The sequence below is a fragment of the Scyliorhinus torazame genome, chromosome 5 (genome assembly GCF_047496885.1).
Source record: "Scyliorhinus torazame isolate Kashiwa2021f chromosome 5, sScyTor2.1, whole genome shotgun sequence".
Taxonomy (NCBI): domain Eukaryota; kingdom Metazoa; phylum Chordata; class Chondrichthyes; order Carcharhiniformes; family Scyliorhinidae; genus Scyliorhinus; species Scyliorhinus torazame.
In genome coordinates, this window is record NC_092711.1 from 105,398,659 (window position 1) to 105,409,106 (window position 10,448).

Sequence of the window (10,448 nt, forward strand, 5' to 3'; positions counted from 1 at the left end):
ACAGCCGTTAACAGGGACCGTTCAGAGAGAAAAACACCGATGCGGCCGCCCCATTCGGTACAAACAACGAACTGTATGAAAAGTGCCGGAACCAATTTAGCACCCTGAGGAACGTAATGAAATAATGGCGGGTAAGACTACCCCCAATGCCGGGCGAGGATGAATACGCCCTATCTTCGTCACTGGAGCCAGGACGCGCCCCGGAAGTCGCCTCTCTGTGTGGAGCATGCGCGGTGCTGCTCCGGGCTGAGCGCAGCCGCAGTGAGAGTGAGTGCGGCTCCCAGAGGCTGAATGAGAGCCGCTGCGAGCGGGGACAATGGTGAGAACCCAAACCCCCCAATAAGACCCATTGGTTTTATTGTCAGTCTGCAGACAGGAGCTGGAGAACTGAACCCAGGCAGAGGAGAGGGAGCGAGAAAACTGGGAGTGGAGGAAAGAAATGATGCAGATGGTGAGATGGGTTTGGATTTCAGCCCAGGGAGGAGGGAGAGTGTGTGGGACAGGGATTTACAGCTTTGGGGGAACAAGAGAGGGAAAATTGTTCCAGAGAAACTAGAATTGTCTGTTCAGAATTTCTACCCTGGATTGACAGGTGATGTCTTTTGTAAACTCCTTTTACAGGATATTGGAAGTGGAGGATTGGCCGACAGAAAACTCAAACCAAACATCACATCGAAATCTGACAGTCACTCAATTCATTGAGAGCTCAATATCATCAGGCTTTGAATTTGGAAGGAGAAGTGTTTGTTCTGTTTCAGCAGTGTGACTGCAAAAGCACCAAGACCCACCCCCAATGAGAGTTTTCCAGTCCACTGACTGTGGAGAGAGTTTTAACCAGTTACACAGCCTCAAAAAAAGTATCGCATCATTCACGGCAGGGAGACATTAAACGCATGTTTGTGTGTGGACAAAGCTTCAACCGGGAGAGACATAAAGACCCCTCACCATGGAGAAACTGTGGAAATGTGCGGACTGTGGGAAGGCATTCAGTTACCCATCACAACTGGAAGTTCATCGTCGCAGTCACACTGGGGAGAGACCGTTCCTCTGCTCCATTTGTGGGAAGGGATTCACCCATTCATACAACCTTCTGACACACCAGCGAGTTCACACTGAGGAAAGGCCATTCACCTGCCCTGTGTGTGGGAAGGGATTCACTCGGTCATCCCACATTGTGACTCATCAACTTGTTCACACTGATAAAAGACCGTTTACATGTCCTGACTGTGAGAAGAGTTTTAAATGTAAAAAGGATCTGCTGACACATCAACGTATTCACACTGGGGAGAGACCGTTTTCGTGTTCCTTGTGTGGGAAAAGATTCATTCAGTCATCCCACCTGCAGACACATCAACTTGTTCACTCTGATAACAAATTTTTTAACTGTCCTGACTGTGAGAAGAGCTTTAAAAACAAAAAGGATTTACTAACACACCAATACGCTCACACTGGGGAGAGACCATTCACCTGCTCTGTGTGTGGGAAAGGATTCAGCCGTCCATCTGCCCTACTGAGCCACCAGAGAATTCACACTGGGGAGAGGCCATTCACCTGCTCTGACTGTGGGAAAGGATTCATTAATTCATCCAACCTTCTGATACACCAGCAACTTCATACAGGGGATAGACCGTTCACCTGCTCTGAATGTGGGAAGGGATTCACACGTTCGTGCAACCTTCTGACACATCAGCAGGTTCACAGCGAGGAGAGGCCGTTCACTTGCTCAGTGTGTGGGAAGGGATTCACACGTTCGTACAACCTTCTGACACATCAGCAGGTTCACAGTGAGGAGAGGCCGTTCACTTGCTCAGTGTGTGGGAAGGGATTCAGTCAGTCATCCAACCTGCTGACACACCAGAGAGTTCACAGTGGGGAGAGGCCGTTCACTTGCTCCATATGTGGGAAGGAATTTTCTCATTTATCTTATCTTCTGAAACATCATCGAGTTCACACTGGGAGCGGCCATTCAACTGCAATGTCTGAGGAAAGGGGTTTACTCACTCATCCCACCTGTTAACACACCAGCGAGTTCACAAGCGACTACATGGTTTAGATTAAAGCCTGATTGATGCTGTTAATCATGTCCAGCACTGAATAATGTTCACTCTGACAGTCTTAATCTGCTGATGAGGTTTATTATTCTGAATAAATGTGTTTGAAACGTTGTTGCAGATTTTTGTCTTTCCCACCTGAGTTTTGAACATCACTGGTCTGGAGCTCAGAAAGGACAATCTGGGGGAGGATCATTTGGCAGGAACAGAACTTCAGCCTGGACACAGTCCTTCAGGGTCACACTGAGAGGAACAAATGACACTTTGGTCTTTCTCATCACTCTTCACTGTCAGCAAAGTCCCCGTGTGGACTTAATCCTGAGATGTGTAAGAAATATGTTCCATCCGCTCTCCTCCAAATCTCAGAACCCCTAGACATGGAACAGCAGTCTTCTTTACAACTGTGTTCAGAGTCGGGAAGAACAATGGTGAATGCTGGAAATGTAATAATAATAATTGCTTATACATGTAGGCTTCAATGAAGTTCCTGTGAAAAGCCCCTAGTCGCTGCATTCCAGCGCCTATTCGAGGAGGCCGGTACGGGAATTAAACCCACGCTGCTAGCCTTGATCTGCATTACAAGCCTGCTGTTTAGCCCACTGTGCTGTCAAATCAGCGATTGGTGTAAAACTGATGTTCCTGATTGAATGCAAAGCAGCTGGTTTCAGTTTCCAGGCTGAAAATGCATCGGAATCGTCTAAAACATTTTAATGTGTTTGTGTGACAGTCACAATGAATTCATTGAATTGAAACCTACTTAAAATAGATTGGTTGACGTTTGCATTAAAAACCAGCAGGAGGTCATCACAGGAACCTGGTAACAGCAGGGAGAATTAGACAATAGTTTCATTCCCAGATAAAGAAGGAGCTGCAGCCTGTGTCCAAGAATTCCCAGTTTCACTGATCTGTGCTTCCCACATTCTGTCCTTTTAAATAAACCTCACCTCTACCAGCCTTTAACAATCATAAACATAACCGAGAAAAGGGCGAAGCTGTGCCTGCCTTTTTAACTGGGAGCTGAGCAGTGTCAGAGCTCCGACTGTCCCTTTAAGAATGTGTGATGTTTTCAGCTGAAGATTCCTATTGGCCGTTTTCTGGGTTGTCTCCTTATTCTGATCGTTCTCAGTGATCCTCGGGTATGTGAACCTGCTCTCCTGTCTCTCATTCTCTTCTCTCTCAGATTCTCACTTAACCTCTCTCCGCTCTCACACGCACTCATTTCACATACCTCCCACCTCTCTCTGTCTTTCTCTCTGACACTCACTCCTTTAACCTTTCTATTTCACAGAGCGCCTAAATTCACTAAACATTTCTCTCATTATCTCTCTCTGAAGAAGCACCGAACACACTGAACCTCTCCGTTTTCTGAGTGAACATCTCATTTATGGAGACTCAATCCTTTCTCTCTCCACCTCTCACTTTCTCTCTCTCTCCCTCTGATTGGCCCTGACTCACTTTATATCTCCTATTTTCTAATAACCCTCTTTGAGGAAAATGTAATTTTGTATAATGTCCCCTTATTTCTCCCAGTGATAATCCTCAGTCCATCTTCCAATTCAGTGAACATGTAAAAAAATTAAATAACCTCATATTTTGTTGTTTAAAATGGAAAGTGATGTGAATGTAATGCTGAGACCAGCAGCAATCTGTGTGGGTGTTCTTGATGCTGTCAGAGTGAGTTCACCCTCACAGGCAGGAAGACTGTTCACGGTGATAACATGAAACTGACGCCTGCTTTTTCATTCTCAGGTAACACAACTTCCTGTTTCTGTGCTGCCGGTTCCAATCCGCACATCTCACTTCTGAGCAGAAAATAAACCCATAGGCCACAATCTGGTGAGAACATCTGTCAGTGCGGCCTATATCTGTCCACAGAGTCAGGGCAGAGTCACACAGATCACATTGTGGTGACATTTACAAATGAGCCGGTTATTTCCGTTCAGAGTCTCCATTCCCGGACAGAACCGGCTGTGTCTGTGAATCAGTCACTGAGTTCCCTCTACTCTGTGTAGCTGGGAACTGATAACCTGCTCCCTTATATTTTATATCATTCTTTCTGTGTTACTTGTTTCCTCTATTTCTCAGTTTTTATCTCTCGCCACCTCATCTTTCTGTTTTTTTAAATCTCTCAGTTCACCTCTCAGTCAGTCTCTCTCCTTTCCTCTGTATCTCTCTTGATCTTTGTCTGTTCCTATTCAATTGAGGTGTTCAAATCATGAAGTGTTTGTGATAGATTGAAGAAAGAAAAAGAGGGAGAAAAACATAAAATGTTGCAAAAAACTTTTTTTTTCTTCTTTTGTCTGTCGGAAAAACTCAGCAGTTCTGGCAGCATCGGTACAGAGAGAAACAGAGTTAACATTTTGAGTCCTTAGAAATCATAGAATTTACAGTGCAGGAGTCCATTCAGCCCATCGAGTCTGCACCGGCTTTTGGAAAGACCACCCTTACCAAGCCCACACCTCCACCCTATCCCCATAACCCAGTAACCCCACCCAACACTAAGGGAAATTTAGCATGGCCAATCCACCTAACCTGCACATCTTTGGACTGTGGGAGGAAACCGGAGTACCCGGAGGAAACCCACGCACGCACCGGGAGAACGTGCAGACTCCACACAGTGACCCAAGCCGGGAATCGAACCTGGGACCCTGGAGCCGTGACGCAATTGTACTAACCACTATGCTCCGAGCTGCCTTGTGACTCTTCAGTGCAGGGTAACCCGGGATTGTCCCTCTGATGTCAGGGAAGGTGAAGAGGAGATGTAATAGAGGTGTTTAAAATGAGGAAGGATTTGTGATAGTGTCGATGGGGAGAAACTGTTTCCCAAGAGCAGGAGGGTTTGTAACCAGAGGACACGGAGATTTAAGGTATTTGACAACAGAACCCAAGGGGGTGATGAGGAGAATTGTTTTTACAGTGATGTGATGTGATCTGGAATTCACACCGAACGGCTGCTGGAAGCAGATTTCACAGTAACTTTCAAAGGGAATTGGATAAACACTTGCAGAGGGTAAATTGGCAGAGTTATGGTGAATGGGGTTAATTGGACAGTTCACTCACCTTTGTGACATTCTGAATTTTCCTCAAACTGATGTTTTAACATTTGACCTTTTTAATCACAAAGTATCTCAAAGAGAAGATTAAAACTTTGGTTTTGATGAGCTGTCAGATACATTTCCTGTGTGACTGTGTAACTCGAGAACTATGAGAAGGATCTGAAAATTTTCAGTTCCTCGACCAGATGTACCTCAGATATCAGAAATCTCTGGAGTTCCCCATGTCCTCATTGCTGTCTCCTTGGGTATAACAGCTCTCAGTCAGGTGGAGTCAGTCACACGTTTCCATTCCTGTTTCCATTCCTGTTTTATCCCACACCTCCCAGTGACACTCACCACAACACAAACCTCAAAATATCATTGCTTCCTTTCACCTTGTCCTCCTATTACAATTTGATGTTTATTGGGCCTTTTGTCTCCATTAACATCAGATTATCTGCAGTTGAAATGACCTCAGAGACACTGGAACCACACTCTGATTGTTATACCAGACTCCAGTCAGCCCAGGACCTGCAGTGGTGACATACACCAGAATTGGAATAAAAGGCAGGTTATTGTCCAATAAAGGGGGCAGCACGGTGGCAGTGCTTAGCACTGCTGTCTGACGGTGCCAAGGTCCCGGGTTCGATCCCGGCCCAGGGTCACTGTCCGTGTGGAGTTTGCACATTCTCCCTGTGTCTGCGTGGGTCTCACCCCACAACACAAAGATGTGCAGGGTAGGTGGATTGACCACACTAAATTTCCCCTTAATGGGAAAAAAATGAATTGGGTACTCTAATTTTTTTTTTTAAAGGTTATGGTCTAACAGTGGCAGAGTAACAGACACCAGAAGCGGATTATGTTATGTTGTCAACAAACCATGACTAACTCACTGTGAAAACCAAACTTTAGTTATGATTCTCTAGATACTGACTGTATTATCATTATATTGGATCCAATGATGTGTTCACTCTCACACTGCAGCCTGACTCTTATTATTGGAACAGACACTGTGTTTGTTACTCTCAAAGTGAATGAATCCTTTGCTGTTTCTCCTCTGGGCCTCATCTCCACTATTATTGTCTGAGACCCTGTGGTTTTACAGGGTTTAACAATTTCATATGAGAAGGGCAGATAATTATAACTTTTTATTTTTTGTTTTTTGAGATTTGTGAGTGATAACCTGCTGCGTTTATCACCACACAGCATCCGCCACTTAATCTGGCGTGATACACTGTGAAAACTATGTAAAGGAACAAAAATTAACTTATGGTCAAAACAAAGGGGGCTGCTCCCAAACAACGAATGGAGCACAGCCCAAAAAGAACTGGAAAGGAAACGGAAACTTAACAAAACCCGTCAAATCAAAGTGCCGAAATCAGGGTCTATAAGGCAGCCCACCCCTGAGGCGCCCACCGAGCACGGAAGGCCTCGACCGTGCCCGTGGACACCGCATGCTCCAGGGACACCCGGCCGCGAACAAGGCTGCGGAAGAGGGTCAGACAGTCAGGTCGGATGACCCCCTTGGTCGCTGCTGCTTGGACCTATTAATGGCAAGTTTGGCCAGGCCCAGGAGCAGGTTCACAAGGAGGTCCTCCGCCTTCCCCGCCCCCCTCCGCACCGGACATCCGTAGATCAGGAGCGTGGGGCTGAAGTGCAAACAAAATTCCAACAACAACATTGTAAGGAAAGCAAAAAGGAAGTGCAGCCTAGGACAGACAACATACACGGTCCACAGTCTCCACCAGGCCGCAAAAGTGTGAGGTCTCTGGGGAGGCCGTGTGGTGGCTTAACTTTACTTAGTTTTCACACCGCGTATCACACCAGACTAAGTACTGGATGCAGGATATACTCCGGTTGAACGGCACTGCTCTGTGCAACACCCTCCACCCCAGGTCCCCATGTTTTATGGGGAGGATGCGTCCGTAGAGGGACCTCCACCGCCGGACGACAACAAGGCACGCCAAGGCGTGTCCGGATGGCAGGCGAGGGCAAGGAGGTGGAAAGTGTGCAATTGCAGGCCATACAGGAAACCCCTCCGCGCGGTGCGAAAAGGAGGGTATTTTCGAAAGGCGGCTGGGATTGTGGGGCACCGGCGCCTGCGGAGGGGGGGGCGGGTCCCAGTGCCTGGGACAAGTGTAGAATTCCATCCAAGCTGGCATCCGCCCAGACGGGATGCCACCGCACAACTGCGCCGTCTCGAGTCCAAGTGTGCCCACGGGGCCAAGCACGACTGATTTGAGGCCTCGGATGCCTTTGGCCGCGCGCTGGACGGACACTTCTCTGTGCTCAGCGAGCTTGTAGGGCATTATCCAGCCCACACCTCCACCACCCAACACGTCCCAATCCTGGTCACCCGGCATCCACAGCCCTCCGCTCGGCCAGTCACCGGAATGGATATTGGCAGAGGTGCGGATTCCTGAACAGCGGCTCCCTTACGTTAGCCACTACTCCTAACGGGGGAGAGCTGCGGTGCGTGGCGACCATGTTCCAGACTTTGAGAAGGTCCTGGTGCAAGATGGGCAGTGCCAACAAAGAACTCTGAAAACTTAGCTGGTCAACGAACAGGAGCTACACATGGTAGTTCAGGCCATATACCTGGCAGAAGAAATACGTCGCCAGGGCACACCATCGTGGAGGAGGCTCAACGTACAGGTAACGTTGCAGACTCTGAAGGCAGAAAGTCCCTCCCTGGGTGCGAAGGCACACCAGCGCCAAACTGCCCTCCGCAATCAGGAGATGCAACACCTCCGCAGCGACCCAGTGCAATCCACTGTTCCAGAAGAACCGAATCAGAATTCTCTGGATGCGTGTGACAAAGTCAGGGGGAGGAGTCAAAGTGACCAGCCGGTACCACAACATGGAGGCAACCAGCTGGTTTATGACGAGAACTCGACCCCTGTGGGACAGCACTCGGAGCAGTCCTGTCCAGCGTCCCATGCGAGCGGTGACCTCGGTCTCCAACTCCTGCCAGTTCACCGGCCAGGCTTCCTCTGCCGGGCAAAGATGGACTCCCAGGTAGAGGATGTTGGTCCGGCTCCAGCTGAAGGGCCTGAGCTCCTCTGGGAGGGGGTCCATTTGCCATGGACCGACCAGGAGTCCGGAACATTTAGCCCAGTTAATCCCAGCAGAAGACGCAGCAAAGTACACAGGCACTCTCGCATCCTCCGCAGGTCACCAGGATCAGTGAACATAAGGAGCACGTCCTCAGCATAAGCCGAAAGGACCACCGCCATGCCCGGTTCATGCAGAACCAGCTCCGACAACCTCCTCCGCAGGAGGCGCAGGAAAGGCTCCACGCAAATAGAATAAAACTGGCCGGACAAGGCGCAGCCCTGATGCACTCCTCTCCCAAAGCGAAGGGGCACCGTCAGGGACCAGTTAACCTTAATCAGACACTCCGAGGCAGCGTACAGTAATCGGATAAGGGCAACAAAGTGCGTCCGAACCTGAAAGCTCGCAAAGTCCCGAGCAAATACTCGTGCCCCACCCTGTCGAACGCCTTCTCCTGGTCAAGAGACAGGAAGGCGCTCGACGTACCAGATCTCTGCTTTGGACACGAAAGCAGCGCCAGATTTCCCCAGCTCTCCAGGGCCAGCCGCACACAGTCCCGGTGACCATGATGCTCTTCAAAAATGCCCGGGGGGAGACTGAGTGCCGGGCATGAGGGCACTCGCTGCAGAGAGCATCTAAATCCTCCTCGCCCGCTACTGAGCAGCCTTCCTCCTGCGAGCGGTCACTGCCTGAGCACGAGCCCCCCGCTACGTGGAGTGTGGCGGGCGCCGTGGGCCCACCGGCTAGCCCTTGGTCCGAGTTGATCCAGGGCTGGTTTAGCACAGGGCTAAATAGCTGACTTTTAAAGCAGATCAAGGCAGGGCAGCAGCACGGTTCAATTCCTGTACCAGCCTCCCCGAACAGGCTCCGGAATGTGGCAATTAGGGGCTTTTCACAGGAACGTCATTTGAAGCCGATTTGTCACAAGCGATTTTCATTTAACTTCTCATTTCATTCCACGCCCAGGATCGTTCTCAGGCGGGTTCCTTGCAGGCTCCCCACCACGATACAATGTCCGTGGACGGCTCCGACCCCGCCGTCGATGCCGAGCCCTGGGAGAGACCCACAAGGTCCCCCGGGAACAGCTCTGGGATGGAACCTGGCATCATCTGCTTGGGTGTTGTGAGCGGGGAGCCTTCCTCGCCGTCGCACGCCCATGACCCGAATATATAAGGACACTGGTGGCTGCCGCGATGAACAAAAGGAGGTGACCGGGGTGTAAAACTGTACCGGGCGGAACGAGCCCTCGGGGGTCACGTCTCCGCCAGGCCCCGGGCCTCCATGCTCGGGCATCTCGGTGGCCTTGGAGGCCACCTTGACCTTTTTAACGGGACTGGGCATCAGGGTGATGGGAATAAACACAGGAGATACCAAACCCCGCTCGCCTGGAGAGGGGGTAGCGAGATGCACCAGCTCCTCCACCCGAGGCAGGCGGAGCTTGCAGGGGGCAGGATCACCTTGCTGCGGGGCCTCCACCGCTGGAGGGCCCTCAGCAGCGTCAACACCACCCCCCGCGCATCGCCCAGCCCCTGGGACTGTGGGGAGGCTGAAACAGCCTCATGCTCGGGGCCGTACATAGGGTCCCCACTGCCCTCTGGAGCCCGTGTGGTGGTCTCTCCAGGCACCCCAGGATGTTGCGAGGCGGCGGATGTGTCCCAAGGTCAGGCTGCGGCCTTAGAGTTGGTTGGGGCGGGCACAGGGTCAGTACCCGTGATGGGACCAAGTTGTGGATGGGCGCGGTCCAACCGCTGTGCCGTCTTTGGCCTTTTTAGGCCGCTCCTGGTCTAGCGGAGGCTCCTCCGGTGTTGTCAGGGGCCGGCTGTTGGGAAGACGAAGAGGAGATGGGGACAGTGCCAGCCGCAGCCGCCCTGGAGGTGGTGTTGGTGGTGGCCATTAGGGTGGGGCAGTTCCGACGAATATGCCCCAGCCCTCTGCAGGCATGGCACCGCATGCCAGCCACAGACCAGAACACTTTATGGTCCTCCCCTTGGTGGGAAACCACAAAACCTCCCTCTGTGACCTCCTCCCGGGTCAGGCGGACAAAAACCTGACGCCGGAAGTGGTATACATGGCGGAGGGAGAGGTCCCGCAGGCCGAGTGTCAGCGGCTCCACCCCGGACCTGACCTCCCCCAGTAGGTTGAGATGGGGAGGAGAAGCTCGGTGGGGAGGTAGGCCAGGACATTTGAAAGAACCACACGTTCAGCGATGGCCTCCAGTGGATCCGCCGCCACGTGTGTCCCACCCACCGTGAGCTCCCTTTCCAGGACATGGTGGATCGCCTGCTCGGCCCTCAGGAAAATCATGCCC

The 10,448-nt window shown here is 51.0% G+C and overlaps 2 protein-coding genes across 3 annotated transcripts in view; one reads left to right on the forward strand and one right to left on the reverse strand.

The window, feature by feature from the left end:
• Positions 1-10,448, reverse strand: part of LOC140417835 (uncharacterized) — a 113,095-nt gene that overhangs the window by 22,476 nt on the left and 80,171 nt on the right. The gene's annotated exons all lie outside the window — the stretch shown is intronic.
• Positions 249-2,165, forward strand: LOC140421556 (uncharacterized). 2 transcript variants are annotated; one of them, XM_072506336.1, is made up of 2 exons: positions 249-319; positions 622-2,165. In XM_072506336.1, exon 2 carries the CDS (start codon positions 947-949, stop codon positions 2,015-2,017), a length of 1,071 nt encoding a protein of 356 aa, XP_072362437.1. In that variant the 5' UTR covers positions 249-319; positions 622-946; the 3' UTR covers positions 2,018-2,165. The 2 variants fall into 2 exon arrangements, with proteins under 2 accessions (XP_072362437.1, XP_072362436.1); XM_072506335.1 differs by having other exon boundaries at positions 269-451.

Bases quoted from the DNA above. Each gene is read 5' to 3' on its own strand.
- LOC140421556 (XM_072506336.1), top strand. From the start codon at position 947: ATGGAGAAACTGTGGAAATGTGCGGACTGTGGGAAGGCATTCAGTTAC.